This window comes from Salminus brasiliensis, chromosome 17 (genome assembly GCF_030463535.1).
Source record: "Salminus brasiliensis chromosome 17, fSalBra1.hap2, whole genome shotgun sequence".
NCBI lineage: Eukaryota > Metazoa > Chordata > Actinopteri > Characiformes > Bryconidae > Salminus > Salminus brasiliensis.
This window is the reverse complement of record NC_132894.1, coordinates 36,467,992-36,489,108: the sequence shown is the minus strand read 5'-3', so window position 1 is coordinate 36,489,108 and position 21,117 is coordinate 36,467,992. Positions and strand designations below refer to the sequence as shown.

Genomic DNA, 21,117 nt, shown 5'->3' with positions numbered 1-21,117 from the left:
CACCACCTGGGGCTGGGGCAGTGGTGGCTCAGCCGTTAGAGCTCCGGGCAATTGATGACAGGGTTGTGGGTTCGATACCCGGGCTCGGCAAGCTGCCACTGTTGGGCCCTTGAGCAAATCCTGTCACCCTCTCTGCTCCATGCTGTCGATGCCAAATTCTGACCCTCCAGCTGTCCGCTGAGGCCTCTGCAGCCTCAGCTTTCTGTTCCTGAACCAGAAGCGGAACCAGATGTGGTTCTTCTGCTGTTGTAGCTCATCCTCCTGGCATTAGGCAGCATGGTGTCAAAAGATTCATGATGATGACCTGCTCCAGAGAGTCCTATTCTATTGGCAGTACTTCTCTACAGGGACTAGACAAGCTGTGTGTGTGCATTTGCACATCTGTGTCAGCAATGGGTGCAGCTTAAAGTAGCTGGATATGTTCATGTTAGATGTCCACAAACATTTGGACATATTGTGCATTAGTATTGTATTATAAGACGTCAGTTTATTTGTTAGAGATGTTGGCAGGCCCAGATGTGACCCATACAGTGAGGGTCTCTGCTGTGCCAGGAGATCTGAATCTGAATCTGAGTGTCTCTGGCCCCGTTTGTCTCGGTGGTCTTGTCCTGCTTTCGTTTTGTTCATTCTGGCTCCGAAGCAGAGCGGCAACGGCCAGCCCCGAACTTTTAGTTTTGCTTTTTAGCAACGTAAAGTTCCTAAACTTCTGTAAAGGCCCAAGCAAACCATCTGCTCCTGACCCGTGAGATTTAACCCCTTAAGTTTCTGTGAGAGTCCGTAGAGCAGTCCAGAGTTCAGAGTGATGGTTTCTACGTTTCAGAGTTAAGAATAAAAGCCTGGACCCCGGAGAGCTTTACACCAGTCAGTGCTAAAGACTCTTAGACAGACCTGATCTGAACCCTGCCCCATAAGACATCAGGACTCTTGACTATTGTAAATAATCCTTCAACCAGACATCGAACCATCCGAGACATCCGAATCCTGACATCCATCGAACCCTGTCAACTGAAATGGCTTTATGCCTGGTTAAAGAGGTTCTTCACATTGGTGGATCCCTTTTGTAGATGGTATGTATAGAGCACCAAAGTGGTTCTGCTGTTGAGTGATATATAGAGACATTGTTTGAAGAATATACATTAAAAAAATGATATATATATAACTATATGTGTGTATAAATAATTCAGCCCCACAGTTTCGATCAGATGAGCTGCTGATTAAAAAAATAAAATCTTTTATATTCTATTCTATTAAGTGAAATCTATTGTTATAGTTTAGTCAAAACTTTTCTTAAAATGATGTTTTATAGTGTTTAATATCTTATAATCCAGTCTGACTCTCCTCCCTGACCAATCAGCTCCCAGCTCCTTTACAACACCGCAGTCTAATCACTTCCTGTGTGTGTGTGTGTGTGTGTGTAGTGGTACATACTCTGGACTGGTATCTGTGGTTGTTGGTCTACTGGCGTGTAATAGTTGGTTCTTCAGTGCTGGTTTAAGAACAGAGAAAGGCGAGTGAGCGGTTCTCCGGTTGTCCGGTTCTCCCGCTGGAGTGTTTCAGTGAGTTTCAGAGTTTTATAAAGGGTCAGATATTCTGATCTGCAGACTCTCAACTCTCTTATTTACTTTTTGGGAATTTAAACGTTTGCACTGCTGCAGCCGGCTGAGCTATAATGTCCATTAAGGGTGCCTTGAGGACAGCAGATGGCGCTATGAACATTGGTGGTTGAAACAAAGACTCAGGGTTGGGATTCAGATAGCCATTAATATATGCCTGGATCAGGACTTCGCTTGTCTATGGTATATGTGTATGTATATGGTTAATTAAAAAGGGGTTCTGTATAGCACAAAAGGAGTGTGGTTACGATTCTGTATAGAACTCTTTTTGCATATATGGAAACTAAGCTGTAAAAAAGATCAGTTTTTCATTTAGTGTGATAGTGGTAAAAGTAGGCCTGTAAGAAAGTCAGTATATTGAAGTATCTAATACGTTTTGCTTACAGTATCGTAATATGTCACAATGTACGGAGTCAGAACCGCAGTATCGTGATATGTATTGCATTGCGAATACACTGCCTTAGTATTAAAAGAAGGCCCCGTACTGGGTTCTCTAGTGGCACAACTCTCTGAAGGTCCACACTGTCATTGGGAGATGTGTGTGTTTGAGTGGTGGGATTCTTTTCTTTCACGGCTGTCAGTTTGTTAATATCAGTCAATATTATCGCCCGGCCGATGTATCGGTCAGCCTCTAATAAGTCTAAACCCCTCACTGCTGCTTTTGCAGATCAGTTTGAAATCAGAACCGAAGAGCTGGCCTACGTTTCGTCCCTCTGGAGCCAGGTTTGTATCCAAGTATCGTATTCACGCTGTTTCTGAGTGGATGTTTACATGTGACCTGCCATCACCTGCCCTGAAAAGCAATCACCAATCAGTGTGTGTCATTGTCCTCAGAGAGACCCTCCTCTGCTCCGGCAATTACAGCAGCGCTTGATTACAGATTACAGTGGTTGGAGGAGGTGGTGTTTAATGAAGCCTCTGTGCTGGATGTGTGTACCGGAGGCAGTCGTGGAGTCTGAAAATTAGATTTGCGTGGTTAAGGGTGCTGCTGGAGCACTCACGCCAGAGGAAACAAATATTGATTGAGGCTGTATTAGAGTAAGCCGCGCAGCTGCTGGAGCTCATTTGGAGGGGCGGATGCGTCGGGGTCTCGGATGTTTTATCCAATATACGATTGTGCCTCAAAAATGCTCATTTGGACAGTGCGTTCTCAAGGCTCCAGAAGGCGGTCACAATAGCAGCAGCTGGTCTGTAAGAGTGTACATATGCTAATCATTCCTTGCTTTTGCATTAGCTAGAAAGTGGACGCTACATAAAAGCAACATTAACGGGCTAATTATAGATGTTATGTACATTCTGAATTAGGATGGAGCAGATGCTCATCTGAAATGTTTTAGTGATAAATATCTAATATAACAAGATAAAGTTTGCAAGCTGAGATCTGGAGACTGGCTAGGCCACTCCAGGACCTTGAAATGCTTCTTACGAAGCCACTCCTTTGTTGCCCTGGCAGTGTGCTTGGGATCATCGTCATGCTGAAAGACCCAGCCACGTTTCATCTTCAATGCCCTTGCTGATGGAAGGAGGTTTGCACTCAAAATCTCACAATACACGGCCCCATTCATTCTTCATGTACACGGACCAGTCGTCCTAGTCTCTTTGCAGAGAAACAGCCCCAAAGCATGATGTTGCCACCCCCATGCTTCACAGTTGGTATGGTGTTCTTTGGATGCAACTCAGCATTCACTCTCCTCCAAACACGAGTTGTGTTGGTACCAAACAGTCCTACTTTGGTTTCATCTGACCATGTTTGTAGGTGACCAAATATTTATTTTCCACCATTATTTGCAAATAAACTCTTTAAAAATCAGACAATGTGATTTTCAGAATGTTTTTTCTCATTTTGTCTCTCATAGTTGAGATCTACCTATGATGTCAATTACAGCCTCTCTCATCTTTTTAAGTGGGAGAACTTGCACAATTGGTGACTGACTAAATACTTTTCCCCACTGTAACAAAGTCAGTGGTCAGTGAGAGTGTCTACCAGTAATTAACTCTATATAACATTAGAATAAACCCAAATAAGCATAAAGTCAGTGTTCAGTGAGAGTGTCTACCTATAATTCACTCTATATAACATTAAAATAAACCCAAATAAACATAAAGTCAGTGGTCAGTGAGAGTGTCTACCTGTAATTAACTCTATATAACATTAGAATAAACCCAAATAAACATAAAGTCAGTGGTCAGTGAGAGTGTCTACTTGTAATTAACTCTATATAACATTAGAATAAACCCAAATAAACAGAAAGTCAGTGGTCAATGAGAGTATCTACCTGTAATTAACTCTATATAACATTAGAATAAACCCAAATAAACATAAAGTCAGTGGTCAGTGAGATTGTCTACCTGTAATTAACTCTATATAACATTAGAATAAACCCAAATACGCATAAAGTCAGTGGTCAGTGAAAGTGTCTACCTATAATTAACTCTATATAACATTAGAATAAACCCAAATAAACATAAAGTCAGTGGTCAGTGAAAGTGTCTACCTGTAATTAACTCTATATAACATTAGAATAAACCCAAATAAACATAAAGTCAGTGGTCAGTGAGAGTGTCTACCTGTAATTAACTCTATATAACATTAGAATAAACCCAAATAAACATAAAGTCAGTGGTCAGTGAGAGTGTCTACTTGTAATTAACTCTATATAACATTAGAATAAACCCAAATAAACAGAAAGTCAGTGGTCAATGAGAGTATCTACCTGTAATTAACTCTATATAACATTAGAATAAACCCAAATAAACATAAAGTCAGTGGTCAGTGAGAGTGTCTACCTGTAATTAACTCGTTATAACATTAGAATTAGAGCCTGTAGATCAGACAGTACCCCCCACTCTGACTGAGTTAAGCAGAGAACTTGCAGAAATGAGGACAGAATCAGAGACAGTCTGTAAAGTGTTTCCAAGTATGATGAGGTGCAGGCCGGCACCCAGACGGGCGGCTTTGGGGTCAGCTCAGTCTGGGTCTGGTGTGTTGTGGAGGGGCGGGTGTGTGTTGTCATGCTGAGGCGAGTTATTTCAGGAATGGGGTCCTGCTCCTCCTCCGCTGAGGGAACTGTGGGCACACACACGGTTTCTGTGGCCGCCGTAATGAGTTTCCTCCACACTCACACACCCGCCCCTTCCTCCAGCAGCGCTGCGGTTGAACAGTGACCCTGTGGAAGCTAAATGACCAAAGTGCCGCGTCCCCTGTCGCTTTACACACTCGCAGCAGTGGTTTTTAGCATGTTTGAGGGCTGATACAGCACACAGAGACTGAAACACACACGAGCCGGGGCACTTTCTGACACAAGAGTGAGTGTATGGGTCTGTGGTAGTTGTACAGGGTTGGTCACGGTGCTCTGCGTTGCTTAAAACTGCAGCATTAGTTATCTCTGTACCACTGTGTACTGCTTTAGAACTGTCTTTAATGGACAGACTCATTAAACACCCATTAAAACCATTTTATATTGGATCTGTAGGTCCTTTTGTAATGTTTGTAAAGTTTATAAACCAAAAACAGTGATTTTCCAACCTTTCTTTATCCCACGTCCCAATTTAAGATCATCTTAAATGGTAGAAAGAGAAAGAGCGTTCAATCTAAAGCTTTCCCAACCATTTACGAATCATCAGAGTGCTAAGATGCGTTCGTTAAACTCTGCCCAAGCTGCTATAGTGCCTTTAAAGCCTCATTATTGCTCAGTGTTAAATACAGATACGGATACAGGTGGAGCTTTCTGTCCGTGCTCTGCATCCATTTAGTCCGTATTTGTGCATTTCTAAAAGCTTACATATATGGCTGGAATGGAGCAGTACCACTGGAAACCGTGGGGGTACGTCATCATCATGACCTTCTCCACCATCGCCATGTTTGTTGTGGTCAGAAACGTTTTACTCCATACTGCCCTTTAATGGATGTATTGCTTAACATCACTGTCAATGTAAAGGACGCATAGAAGTATGTGGGCAGAGCCTTTAGACTAATATATGTAAGTGAGACCTGTACTGATTGGCTGTGATTTAGCTGTGATAAGCAATTAGAGCTGAGATTGTGGGTGGGGCTAAACTATGGTATGAAGTGGACAGTAGTGCTAAAGACAAATATGCTTATTTATGTACGCAGTCCTGTACTAAAGACTGATGCAAGCATTGCTGTGCTTGCTCATGGGCTCCCTCTATAGTTGGGGATGATATATAGAAAATTAAACTGCAAAAACAGCTCGTTTCAAATTCACCAACTCATACCATACCATAGTTTAGCCCCGCCCACAATCTCAGCTCTGATTGCTTTTTAAATAAGTCACAGCCAATCAGAACAGAACAGAGCACTGGCTGCAGGTCTAATTCATCCGTTTATCAGACGTTCTTATCCAGAGCAGATCTGATTTGGTTGGAAGTCTTTCTCTGCTGCATTGGGTGAAAAAAGGTGATCCGGCCGGAGAGTGGAAACACTCTCCGCCTTCAGCAGGTGACATATGGATTTCTCTCGGAAGCTTAAGTGTCCTGCGGGGATGACGTTCAGGGTCACTGGGAATTTGGCTGGAGATTACGATGACATCATATAGCAGCTTCAAAGGGGGGGTGAGGGGGGTTGGGGGACGGAGGGGTGGTAGTGGAGAGCTTTGTGTTTCTTTTAAATTAGTGAGGTCTTCTGGAGGGACTGCAGTTGTACTGAGGGTGTGATGGCAAAATACACTGTGTCCAAATATTTATGGACACCCCTTCTAATGAATGCATTCAGTTGTTTGTGTTTAGATCTCATAATATCTTCTACTCTTACCATCATAATCAAACAGCTTTGAGTAAAACACTGTTCTCTCTGTCCGAGAATTCTGGATAACCCCCCCCAGATTGAGTTGTGCTCAGTGTATGAAGGCCTTGGAGCGTTTTCAGCTTCACCATCTAAAGATGAATGTACCTCTCTCAACCTACACTGTTCAGTCAGGCTGACCTTGATTCTGAAGAATCTGACAGAGAGAAGTTCGGGCTAACCTGCATGTTCCTCTCTACGGCTGATGTAATCGCACCGATGGTTCTTTTATTGGCCCTCAATGCTGCTTTGATATTAGCCGTAATGGCTCACCACCTTAGTGCCTTTCAAGGGCACTTGAATGCCGAGTCTGTAGCGGAAGCTCGAGTGGCCCGTAATTGCCGAGCACTTTTGCCTAGTGCCACTTTTCCGCCGCGGACTTAATTTCCACGACATTGCATCTACATCAAAGTGTCCAAGATGGTTCTCCATCCAGAGAATACTGATGAATCCTCATTGGTTAGATTAGAGAGATCTGAAAGGGTTTCCATCCTCCTTTTCTGTAGTTCACTCTCTGTAATCAGGTTCTTGGCCTGGCTGTACGGTTTTATGTGGAGTTCTTTCAACTTTTTTAAAGGTTCTTAAATCTTAGAATTTACAAAGTGGTTCTACCCCAAAAAGTGGATTGTAACAGTGGTGGAACCCTGTTTTGTGAACATGTTTAAGGGTTCTATATGGTTGTTCGCCATGTGAAAGAACCTTTTTACCATACATGGAAGGATATATGCATTCAGGTGTTTCTGTGCATTGTTAGGAGACTGTGGCATTGCCCTGGAAATATTTAATTATTATTAATACTGTTATTTTGTGGTTGTTATAATGGACGTAGTGGCAAGTAAAGGCATCATTAGAATGGCACATAATAAAAAACAACACTTTTCTGAACTGTTTCACCATGCAGATGGTTCTCACAGTTATACATTAAAAAATAAATTTGTGGACACCCCTTCTAGTAAATACATTTAGCTATTATCAGTTGCACCCATTGCTGACACAGCTTGTCCAGTCCATGTAGAGAAGTACTGCCAATAGAATAGGACTCTCTGGAGCAGATCAACATCATGAACCTATTGGCACCATGCTGCCTAATGCCAGGCGTGGGCTAAAGGGGTATAAAGCCCCCCAGCATTGAGGAGCTGTGGAGCAGTGGAAGAACTGTGTTCTCTGGAATGATGGTGGAGGAGCTCCATCCAGTACTTTTAAATGAGATGAGTTGGGGATGATGAGGTGGGGTGGTGAAACTCTTCTTCTCTGGACAGTAGAGACAGTTACTCCAACAAAAGCAGGATCAGCTCTTTTAATACCCTTGATTTCAGAAGAAACTATGCATGTGCAGGTGTCCCAATACTTTTGTCCATGCTGTGTATAACCACCATCTTTACTGAAGAATCCCAGACGAGCTGTTTAAGATGCAGGAGTGTGCTCCGTGTGGAGAGGCTGCTCAGGTGACATTTGCAGTGTAATGTGAAGCGGTTTGGGACGCGGTGATTTCATTTGCGTTTTCATGCGCTTAAAGGTTACCTCAGGAGGAGCTGTGAGATGTAAAAGTGGGGATGGGGGGCCGGAAGGTGTTGGGGGTGGTCTCTACTGTATCTAAATGATTATGGAAGACAGGGAAGCATGTCAGCTAGAAACAAATCTCATTCTCTCCTGCGTCTGACAGAACACTCCCTCACGCATTGATTTCAGCACTTTAACAGCGCGGGGTGATCGGTCAGTGACTCGGCCGGTCGCAGATCTGACTGTAATGTGTGTATCTGCAGTGAAAGATTGAGTGTGGTTGTGGTGAGGAGTGTAAATCTCTGATCTCACAGTGATTCGATCAAAATGCAGTTTCTTTAAGAAATCAATCAAACAGTTCGTCATTAACAGAACATCTAATATTGATCTGACCCGCTGAGGTATGGACTCCACAAGGCTGAGGTACATAGACACCTTCAGACGTCAGCAGTAGACCCTTTAAGTCCTGTAAGTTGTGACGTGGACAGGGCCTCCATGAGCATCACTGAGCCTTGGGTTGTCCTTCCTTGGAGCCCTTCTGGTAGGTACTGGCCACTGCATACCAGGAACACCCAACAAGACCTGCCTGATGTTCTGGAGATGTTCTGACCCAGTCATTGTCTAGAACAATTTAGATTCTTACACTTGTCCATTTTTCCTGCTTCATCACCTTCACTTTCTTCACTGGTTGCCTAAAAAATCCACCCCTCGAAATATATAAGGGCTCCAAGGAAGGACAACCCAAGGCTTACTGATGCTCATAGAGGCCCTGTCCACCCCACAACTTACAGGACTTAAAGGGTCTACTGCTAATGTATGTATGTATATATATATATATATATATATAATATGTGTGTGTGTGTGTGTGTGTGTGTGTGTGTGTGTGTGTGTTTATTTGGCATGCATTTATTTAAGTGGTGTGTGTTGTTTTCTGTGTGTGTGCAGATATAGACGAGTGCTCCACACAGATGCATTACTGCCAGACCAACACAGTGTGTGTGAACCTGCCGGGTGGACATCGCTGTGACTGCCTGCCAGGATTCACCAGAGTGGATGACTTCTCTTGCACAGGTAGGTCAAACACACACACATACACACACACTAAATAAATCGGTCTATATACCCTGATTTGTGTGTATATATACAGCACACTTCTAGAGCTTGGTTACTGTGGTTTTGGACCGTTGTGCTGCTCATGATAAACAGACCAGAGCCGCTCAGAATAACATTTCCTTTGTTACCATTAACACCAACTTTACCTTACTCTGCACACCCAGCCAGGACTCCAGATGTTTAAAAAATAGGAAACCGCACATCTCACCTGGGAACGTGAACATGGCGTTTCTTGGACACATGTTTAAGGGACACAGCTGGACCTGTACTGTTGTTTGTTATGTTTCTTTGGTTTGTACCTGTATACTGGCCTTTATAACACATGCTGGAGCCTGTACACAAGCTTGCGTCAGTGTGAATATTAGTGAGGCCTGACATTTATTGGTCTAAAGACTCTCTTCATCAGTATTTACACACCCTGTCCTTAGGGACCACTCTGACTGACCCTGAACCAACTCCCAGCCCACCTGAACCAAGCCATCCAGAACTAAAGACCTAAGGCTGGTGTGCTGGGAGCTGGGATACACCATTCTATAAACCTTCTAGGGTTCCCCGAACACTGGAATGGGAAGGATTATTGACCTTGGGGAGGGAAGAACTTTGGAGAGGGAATAACACTTCAGGGTTATGGAGACACTGCCCAGTATCGGTGTTATGGACACGAGTGGGTTGTAAACCATCATAATAAAGATCATTCTGTTAATAGTGTCCGGTAAACACGTCCATTTGCTTAATTATGTGCAATATTTAAAAGGAAAAATGTGTACAATTGATTTTTTAGGCAAAATAATCTATAAAATTCTTTAAACCTAAATGTTCTGTGCATAAACACACAGTGCTAGGCTAGGCTGGGCTAATTGAATGATGTGATTGAGCCTCGGGTGTAGATCCGAATCCTGGCGCTTGATGCTGTATGTACCCATAAACACAGATTTAATCTCTGCTGGTGTTCACTGGGGGGAACTTCAGGGCCTCATTAGTGCTGGGTGTAAAACCCAAGAGAAACAGGCTCTTACATTAAAATCTATTCTTCTCAGCGTTCAGCCTCAAAAAGTGTAATTAAGAGCAAAGGGCTGATTATAATGATTGCTTTGTGAAATCAGGAAATCACTCCTTCATTTAAATTGATTGTTTAGCCTGTATTTCTCTAGTCTTTGGAAAGCTGAAAGGAAAGCGTGATTTCTGATGGGTAAATTTGTGTTGTTCATCAACAAAGCTACTGTTTATTAAGTCGTTAAGGTGATTACAGATATCCAAATAGCGTGTTTAAACAAAGCTCGTCCCAAATCCCTCGTGTTTTAATAATTATAGGGCTTCAGATTCTAAATCAGATATATTGTAAGATATTTTCAAATAGGCTCTCACCATTACTTCTTTAAAATTACCCAATTTCCTAAAAACATGTTTTAAATCAATGGTGTTGGTGATTAGTTGGCAGCTAATTAGGAAACCTGCAGCTTGTTATAATCCAAGTTCAGTAGACAGAACATTCTCCACAAGATGGAGCTGTTAGCACTCACATTACTTTGGGGTTCATCACTGAAAGGGAAGAAACCCACACTAGCAGCATCTCCAAAACACAGGCCTGACTAAATATAGTTATATTTATATAATATTTTATAATATTATATAAATATGTTATATGGCATTAATTACAGGTGGGCACTCACTGACCACTGACTTTATGTTTATTAGGGTTTATTCTAATGTTATATAGAGTTAATTACAGGTAGACACTCTCACTGACCACTGCCTTTATGGTTATTTGGGTTTATTCTAATGTTATATAGAGTTAATTACAGGTAGACACTCACTGACCACTGACTTTATGTTTATTCAGGTTTATTCTAATGTTGTATAGAGTTAATTACAGGTAGACACTTAAAAAATAGTATATAAATGACTCAGTTACTAATATAATCAATACTGATGGCCCCTGTTATTAGTACAGTACTGATTAGAGAAGAATGTTAAATTTAATGATAGTTTTTTTTTTTTGAATGTTTATGTCCTGTAACAAAACTTTGTGTGTATGTGTGAGAAAGAGAGAGCGTGAGCGTGTGTGTGTGTGTGTGTGTGTGTGTGTGTGTGTGTGTGTGTGTGTGCAGACATTTGTACCAAATAAAGCAGAAAATAAACCACATGCAGCACCTCTGATCCCCCAGTGCACTCGCTCCATCATTCTGTGACAGATAATGTCAGAAGCTTAACATTTCTGACACTGATATATGAGATAAAATTGTGTGTGTGTGTGTGTGTGTGTCTGTCTGTGTGTGTGTGTGTGTGTGTTGGCTGTTTTGGTGGCTGTTGTGGCTGAAGAACTGTTCTTTAATTAGCTGAAAGCTGGCAGCCGTGTCTGTAGGAAATCAATCAGCACATATCAGCCTAAATGATTTGGGCAGACACCACAACACACACACATATACACACACACACACACACACACACACATACTGACCAGATCCTCACACACTCCATTGGGGAGACAGTATAGTAAACATACTGTCCTTCACTCTGCAGTCTTATAGGAACTGCTGTGTAATAATAAAGCACATTACAACTCCGCCCACAAATGTTCCTCCATAGTTACTGCCATGAGGTGCACTATATGTCCAGATGTTTATTGGTACAGATGTGCAAATGCACACACACAGCTTGTCTAGTCCCTGTAGAGAAGAAATACTGCCAATAGAATAGGACTCTCTGGAGCAGATCAACATCATGACCCTATTGGCACCATGCTGTCTAATGCCAGGTGGGGGCTAGAGGGGTATAAAGCCCCCCAGTTCGTTGCTGACTGATATCATTAAAGCTGCATTCTCTAAGGACTGGAAAGAGACTTTAAGGGTTTTACAGAACCTTCATGTCACTTCATGGAAGGTTCTGCATCCTTATAAGGTTCTGCTTCTTCCAAGAACCATTACATTATTTAATTGATCCAATCAGGATCTATCTTTTCAGTAATGGTTGGAAACAGCACCAACAAGGGTTCTGCTATAGTTAGTCTTGGGTTTCATTATTTTGATAGTTTGCCGGTAGGATATACATACCGACCCCTTTGAGGTCCTTGTTTCATTAGTTCTAGAACCCCTAACAGCACATAAAAGGGTTCTAGTACTCGTAGCTCGTTTTTCCCAAGTGGAGCAGCTGTCTAAGCGCTGGCTCCATCATCACAGGCATCCGTCAGTGTTCGGGAGTCCCAGAGAGCTCTCTCTCTCTCTGTGGGTAGGACGGTCCTCAGAGCGTGTTGAGCTCCAGTGGTGTTGTGTATGTTACTATCAGTTTGAGAAGATGTGGTGGAGCTTCTTCACGTGTCTCGAAGGAAGACCGTACAAGCCTTTGCCCTCCCAGCGCTGGTAGCATGTAGTGATAGGGGGGTTCTAGCATTCCTGTCATATGGCCCCTTTAAGATGAGCTAAATGAAGACTGTTCATTTCCAACTTATTGGGATTCCAGCATCTCCAGCAGCGGCAATGTCAAACTAAGCCGCTGCGTTCGGGCTGTATTTTCCGCTGAGGTGAATATCACAGTATCTAATTATTCCAGTTTCTGTCAGAGTCCTTCAGATGATCCCTCCGTATGTGTGCTTAAGCTGCCACGGGTGAGCGAGAGTGCGAGAGGAGAAGAAATCATATTTAAGAATTTCTCCCTGAGGGGGCTTGACATTGACTAGGTTAGTTAGCGTTTCAGCAGCTCGTGTGTGACCGGCGGACATTATCTAACACGTCCTGCTTCATCCTCCATTTCCAGGTGAACACTGCAGTAGTAAAGTACATTCACACTGCAGCGCTGAGAAGCTTCCACTCACTGGCCATTTTATTAGAAACACCTACCTTGGGCTTCCACTCACTGGCCATTTTATTAGAAACATCTACCTTGGGCTTCCACTCACTGGCCACTTTATTAGAAACCTGTCCTTTGTTCTTTCGCTCACTGGCCACTTTATTAGAAACCTGTCCTTTGTTCTTTCGCTCACTGGCCACTTTATTAGAAACCTGTCCTTTGTTCTTCCACTCACTTGCCACTTTATTAGAAACCTGTCCTTTGTTCTTCCGCTCACTGGCCACTTTATTGGAAACCCGTCCTTTGTTCTTCCACTCACTGGCCGCTGTACTGGAAGCAGAGTGTCAGTAGGGCGGGTTCTGTGTAGAGCTCATTACTGTGTAATGAGGTCAGCCGGTCCCCAAAGGTTGCTATTATCAGGCTCTGTGGACATCACTTAACATATGCACCTCAGGAAGAGCAGAACCCAGAGGAATACACCTCCCTCACCCTGAGACGCTCTCCTTCCTTCCTAATTGTCTCCTAAACGATTCTCTTTAGCTGTTATTCTTCATGCTCCATGCTGGAACGTCTGTCTGCGTCTGCAGCTCTACCTGCATATCAGCTAACAGGCCCAGTCTGAGCACATGCTAATTCTAAGTAAAGCCTGTTACCTTACAACGCGGCCGTAGCTTGTAAATGCTGTGAACAGAATAAACAGTTTTGTTCAAACCAATTATGTTACTTTCGTGTTCCTTCCAAAAACATCTAAGAAAGAACGTTTGCAACAAACTCATTTAACAGACTGTATAATCCTAACGCCAGACTGACTGCGGAGCCTGTAATCACCAAATGAGGGAACGCTAACGCAGCCAGAATCGTAATGCAGAGCCGGGATGAGTTTACTGCTACATTCTCCTCTGGACTGTTTCTCACCTTAGAGCTGGTTCTTAAGGAAATTCACTCTGTCCTCCTCCTCCCACCCAGACTACTACAGCAGTTTAGCTCCACCCATTCAGCCTACAGCAGTTTAGCCCCACCCATTCAGTCTCTAGCAGTTTCCCCACCCATTTAGCCTACTGCAGTTTAGCCCCACCCATTCAGTTTAGCCCCTCTTATTCAGCCTACAGCAGTTTAGCCCCACACATTCAGTCTATAGCAGTTTAGCCACACCCATTCAGTCTATAGCAGTTTAGCCACACCCATTCAGTCAACAGCAGTTTAGCCCCTCCTCTTCAGCTTACAGCAGTTAACCCCACCCATTCAGCCTATAGCAGTTTAGCCCCACACATTTAGCCTATAGCAGTTTAGCCCCACCCATTCAGTCTATAGCAGTTTAGCCACACCCATCAGTCAACAGCAGTTTAGCCCCTCCTCTTCAGCTTACAGCAGTTAACCCCACCCATTCAGCCTATAGCAGTTTAGCCCCACACATTTAGCCTATAGCAGTTTAGCCCCACCCATTCAGTCTATAGCAGTTTAGCCACACCCATTCAGTCAACAGCAGTTTAGCCCCTCCTCTTCAGCTTACAGCAGTTAACCCCACCCGTTCAGCCTACAGCAGTTTAGCCCCACCCGTTCAGCCTACAGCAGTTTAGCCCCACACATCCAGTCTATAGCAGTTAAGCCCCTCCTCTTCAGCTTACAACAGTTAACCCCACCCATTCAGCCTACAGCAGTTTAGCCCTACCAGTTCAGTCTATAGTAGGTTACCCCACCCATTTAGCCTACAGCAGTTTAGCTCCACCCATTTAGCCTACAGCAGTTAAGCCCCACCCTTTCAGTTTAGGTCCTCATATTCAGTCTACAGCAGTTTAGCCCCTCCCATTCAGTCTACAGCAGTTTAGCCTCACCCATTCAGCTTACAACTGTTTGGCTCCACCCATTTAGCCTACATCAGTTTAGTTCCACCCATTCAGATATGAGTGGATGAGACTCAGCAGTGTTGCTGGAGTGTTTTAGTGAGTGGACCCAGTGTTTAAACACTCCAGCAGCACGGCTGCGTCTGACCTGCTCGTACTACCAGCTCAACACCTGTGGTGGTCAGTCCTGTGGGGTCGTGAGCACTGAAGAACAGGGTGAGAGGAGGCTGATAACAGAGTCTGCAGAGGAGCAGGTGGAGACAGCCTGGACTTATAGATCTACACAGGGCTCCTGTACGGTCAGTGGAGCTGATAGAATAATGAGACCGGTTCATTCCAAACCAGGGTGGTCATAATATTCTGATATGATGGTGTATATTGCAAATATGCAAACTCTATCTACTTTTATGATTTTTTGGTTGCAGTTTAAATGATATTGCTTCTTTGAGCGTTAGCATTCATTCTCATCCTGTTCTGTGAGTGTTGTTCCTCTGTAGATTTCACCGAGAAGAGAAGAGAAGAGAAGAGAAGAGAAGGTGTCAGGGTGGTGTAGCCCTCGCCGGTGGAGGTTAATGTGAGGGAGAGAACATCAGTGGGGGAGAGAAAGAGGCCACTGGGCTCTGTATTCACAGCTCAGATAATTGGACTTGGACTTAATTAAACTTCTGCTTCTATCTGTACCTGGAGGATGATGGGCTTTTCTCCCTCCAGTGTCATAAATGCTAAGTAAAACCATGCTAACTCCTCGCTACTGGTTGCCGTTTTACACTTCGTTTTGGATTAGGAGAAGAGCGACGGGGTCTTCAGGCTGTTTATAAACTCAGGATAAAACTCAGATTAACTCAGAGTTCACTTTTCAGTGGCTGAACTGCATCAGTCAGCAAAACGCTGTGATTAAAAAGCTCATTTCTCCACGTGTGAACGGCCTGATTATTCAGTTTAGTAAAAGGAAGTGTGAGCTGAACACTGGCTGCGGATCAGGGAAGCTTTATACGTTCAGTTAAGCTCAGTTCTTATCTGGCTTTGGCGTTCTGGGTGTAATTAGATGAAGGTTCTTTCACTGGAGCGGCGGGTAGCGGCGGTAGGTGGAGAGTGGGAGGCCGTGATCAGGAGAAGTTTATTTCTGTCTCAGACCCACCACTGTCCTCCATAATTATTTGTTTCAGAGCCGCCGTTAGTCTCTCTGTTATTAGCCCTAAATGTTTTTCATCAAAGGCGAGCTCCCTGCTAAGTGTACATTTCTGAAGCTGCACTCTCGGAGGCCTGTACTAACACACGATTGCTTGACTGCAGATTATTCAGTTACCAGTTCTTCACTCCCTTCTGTGAATTATTCATTATGCATTAGCACTTTTTCAGTATCCATTATGAATTCTGTATTTTTATGCATTCTTCTGTTACTACTATGTGTTGTTTAGTATCAACTGAGCCTTATATAGTAACAACTGTGAATTATTCAGTATCACTAGGAATTATTACATATCTACATATCTAAGTATTGTTCAGTTAGTATTATTAGTTATTTAGTAACTGCTGTAAATTCTGTAGTTACTATGAATCATTCTGTGTCCACTGTGGTTTGTTCAGTATCCACTATAAATGAATCATTCATCTACTTTGATTTTATGGTCGATATTGAATAATTCCTACTGGACACAGCATGATGCTATGAATTATCCAGTGTCCAGTATGAATTATCCAGTGTCCAGTAGGAATGATTCAGTGTCCAGTATTAACTATTCAGTGTCCGATATTAATTATTCAGTGTCCAGTATGAATTATTCTGTGTCCAGTATGAATTATTCAGTATCCAGTATGAATTATTCATTGTCCAGTAGGAATGATTCAGTGTCCAGTATAAATTATTTAGTGTCCAGTATGAATTATTCTGTCCAGTGTCCAATATGAATGATTCAGTATCCAGTATGAATTATTTAGTGTCCAGTATGAATTATTCTGTGTCCAGTGTCCAGTATGAATTATTCAGTATCCAGTGTGAATTATTCAGTGTCCAGTAGGAATGATTCAGTGTCCAGTATAAATTATTGTGTCCAGTATGAATTATTCTGTCCAGTGTCCAGTATGAATGATTCAGTGTCCAGTAGGAATGATTCAGTGTCCAGTATGAATTATTCAGTATCCAGTATGAATGATTCAGTGTCCAGTAGGAATGATTCAGTGTCCAGTAGAATTCTTTTCTGTGTCCAGTAGGAATGTTTCAGTGTCCGGTAGGAATGATTCAGTATGTATTTAAGTTCTGTGTTTACGTATGTGAGAATTTGAAGGGTCAGTTTCTTGGGTAGGGATTAAGCCTAGTTCTGGACTTCACATGAATCTGAATGATTTTTTTTCCATTGAAAGGAATCATAGTCCAGGACCAGGCTTAATCTTGTAGAGTTTTTAAGGGCTTTAGTCTGGTTTAGCTGTTTGTTAAACTCTGCATGGAGCTGTGTCGGACTGAATGGAGAGGGTGATTGCTGGTTCTGATCTGGGCTCGTCCAGCAGCGGTCAGTAAAGTCGGGCTGATTTTGATTCAGGAGAGCTGCTGTTCTGCTCACATCGCCAGAAACCCTGAATGTCAGCTTTCACTGGATAACACATCAGGAGGCACCTTTGGGATGCAGGCATTTGCCCACACAGCCAAGCACACACACACACACACACACATTACACCTTTCCTTCTGTCCATTTTATTTGCCCACATGGCGAGACTAGATTAGACAGGAGGGCTGTCTGTTTTCTCACTGCTCCGATTTGGACAGAGCGTGTGTTGACAGGTGCTGTAGACTCTCACTGCAGACCTTTTCTATCTGCACTGTTAAAGATTTGTAAGGAGTGTTTCAGCCTGAGTCATGAACGAGGCACAATACAGGAATCCAATTACCAATCAGAAAAGAGGTCATTTACATATATAACTTGCAGAAGAGAAACTATATTAACTTATTGTGCTTCAATATCCACTTTGTATTTGGGGCAGTGGTGTTCAGGGTTCGAGCTCCGGGCTGTTGATAACAGGGTTGTGGGTTTGATTCCCGGGCTCGGCAAGCTGCCACTGTTGGCATTTACTATTTAGTAACTACTATGATTTATTCATTATCTAGTATTATTTTATTTAGTAACCACTATGAAAGAAAGTGTTTTGAGCACAATAATCTAATATATATATATATATAATATAATTCTAGTAGGGTGCGGTCAGAGAGTGGTCTAAATAAAGTTGGACGGTTTGTCGATTTTGGGGTGGAAGCATGAATAGAAAGTAGAGTCTGGGCCTTCAGTGCAGGGCTGAAAGGCCTAAAGTCATGTGATTACTCAAACACCAAGCTAATACAATCCAACCTCCATCATCTGCTCAGCAAACACAGGCTGATTGTGAGCGTTGGTACGAGGCTGAGCTGCTGTTGGCTGTGTAAATATGTGCGCTGCAGCTGTAGAACTCCATTACCTGCATGTCCTTTATCTTGTGTAAAGAAAGCGTCTGTGCTCTGTCCTCTGGAGCTGATATAATCTGTGTAATATGAAACAGTCTATCCAGTTAAACACAATTAAACTGGAGACTAAAGCGTAGCTCAGCCGCCAGGAGTGGAAGGTCAGGACATTTTAATGCTCTTCTCCTTTTCACCAAGAATCATTGACTCCAAAACACCAAACATGATCTGCCACGTAAAACAGCACCAGATTATATACAGTACTGTGGGAAAGTCAGTGTCTACCTGTAATTAACTCTATACATTAGAAAAAAAACAAATAAACATAAAGTCAGTGGTCAGTGAGAGTGTCTACCTGTAATTAACTCTATATAACATTAGAATAAACCCAAATAAACATAGAGTCAGTGGTCAGTGAGAGTGTCTACCTGTAATTAACTCTATATAACATTAGAATAAACCCAAATAAACATAGAGTCAGTGGTCAGTGAGAGTGTCTACCTGTAATTAACTCTATACATTAGAAAAAAAACAAATAAACATAAAGTCAGTGGTCAGTGAGAGTGACTACCTGTAATTAACTCTATATAACATTAGAATAAACCCATATAAACATAAAGTCAGTGGTCAGTGAGAGTGTCTACCTGTAATTAACTCTGTTAGCAACATTAGCATCTACTAAATGAGCATGTCAGGGTCGGTCATCATACTCCCTACATGATGCACTTAAAAAGCAAAACAAATGGTTAAACAGTGAGAGCGTGTTGAACAGAGATCTGTCTAACTGATTGAATTTACTCCTACTTTAGATCAGACAGCTCAATTACACTGTTTGGGTGCTGTTACTTTTTCACAGCCTACCAAGTGCACTACACAGGGAAGAGGGGGTGATTTGAGACGGGGCCTGAGAGAGTAAACACTGTGTGCTGCTTATTGGAAGAGTAAAAGGAGAAGGACGAGTTTAGGAGAGCTTTACTGAGTCTGAGTCTGAGCTGGTTTTGAACAGGTCTTGGAGACACAGCTCCCTCTACAGGTGAGGAGGATACACCGGGAGTTCAGTTAAACGTTCGGCTGACCATACCAACACCAGACAGAGAGCTGTGATTGGTGGAGAGAGTGAATGATCTTCAGTTTTAAGCAAAATTAGAGCAGAGGGTGAATACAGTATTTCTGGCAGTCACGTTTGGTGAGAGGTTTTTTATGTCTACACAGCTTTTAGAAATACGTCTCTGACGTGGGGGAAAAGTCATGTTGGGTGTGTAAAGGCTTACCACTATTTCAGCTCTCTGGATTTGATGGATGCAGCACAGAACCTGTCTCTTTGTGGCCCCAGTCTGCAGTACTGTTTCACAGTTTCTATCCAGAGTAGAATCACACCTCTAATAAAAGAGCATTAACTAACCCGCCGTCTCATCGCTGAACATTTAGCTTGTCTTTTGTCCTCTGATCGTTTACTGCTTATTTGCTGGTACGTCCCTCGTGGGCTCGCAGTCAGTAGGCGGTCCTGTGCACAGTTTGTATGAGAAGCCGGGGCGCTGCTAAATTGGACGCTAATTCCAGACGGATTGTTAGACCTGCCTTCCACTGTCTGTCTAATTAATGCTCAGATTCAGCACTGCAGATTATTCAGGGCACTTTCTGTTCCCTGTGGAGGGGCCATATGTTGCTGTGACGATGCGGGAGATAGTGTAAAGCTTAATAAAGCACTTGTTTAAAATGTGTGCCACACTTTTACACAAATTAAAAGTATTCTACCAAGAAGAGGTGTGGACCAAAGTGTGCAGACTAAAATGTGTTTATATGATTGGCTGCACCTGAGAGAGTGGGAGAGGCTCAAATGACCGGGTTTTTAGTCCTGAAGAACTGAAAGGGGCTGAGATTTTAGGGTTTACTTTGTTAGAGAGCAGAACAGCAGGAGCCGGAGCAGTTCGGTCTGTCTTAGACAGCTCTGTAGAATCTACAACACTTCAACACATAAAGTATTAAATGCTGAATTAAAACCTCAGACTGAAAAGTCTTATTAAAAATGTGAATTGGAATGTCTCTAGATATTCTCCATAGAAAAGCACTGACCAATACATTAGCACACTCTGCAGCAGCCGGGATCACATGACCCTAAGGTCATCATACCTCATGCCAGGCGCTGTGGATGAAGCTTAATCCTGTAGTTTTGAGATGGAGAACTAATTATCCGAATCTGAACTCAAAGATGCTCTCCCTCCTTCAGGGCTGATTGCAATCAAATCCTCCTTACAGCAATCTTCCAACATCTACTATAAAGCTTTCATAGAAATGTAGAGGCTGTTACTGCAGTAAAGAGAGAGAAACTTCCAACTGAGGTCTACTTTTAGACATACGGTATTTACAGTGTGTGTGTGTGTGTGTGTGTGTGTGTGTGTGTGTGTGAGTGAGTGAGTGAGTGACTTCATTTGATCAAGTAAAACCTTCATAGGAAATCAGTGCCTGTTTAAATGCCTCTTTAAAGAAGGTGTGTGTCCTCTCAGGCTGGAGCAGAGTCAGTGTGATTGCAGGTGAGCGAGAGGCGGAGGGGAGCCGACCTGTCGGGGGGATGTAAATTGTGTAATGGTGGGGCTCTGGAGGGGAAATTGCCTTTGGCCAGGCCGTTATCCTCTCATCAAACCCCAATCACTGAGACAGTGGTCAGGCTCTGTCAGTGCAGTTTGTGATGACCTGCCGTTATGCATGAATACAGTCTGTCTGACCTGACACACACACCCTGGCTCTTTAATGCCTGCTGATGATCTGACATGAGCCTCAAATACCTTCAGCTCAAACACACACACACACACACACACACACACACACACACACACACTCTCTCTCTCTCACACTCTCACACTCTCACACACTCACACACACACACACACACACACACACACAAGTCTAGAATCCCACCACTCCTACTGTTACCACCAATCCCACCACCCCTACTGTTACCACCAATCCCACCACTCTTACTGTTACCACCAATCCCACCACTCCTACTGTTACCACCAATCCCACCACTCTTACTGTTA

General features: G+C 43.1%; 1 protein-coding gene across 1 annotated transcript in view; it reads left to right on the top strand.

The window, feature by feature from the left end:
- The window catches only part of LOC140537688 (protein kinase C-binding protein NELL1-like), a 211,444-nt gene that overhangs the window by 146,138 nt on the left and 44,189 nt on the right, over positions 1-21,117 (top strand). The window contains exon 13 of the mRNA XM_072659862.1: positions 8,860-8,985. Coding sequence (XP_072515963.1) covers positions 8,860-8,985 — 126 coding nt within the window. The remainder of the gene's footprint in view (positions 1-8,859; positions 8,986-21,117) is intronic.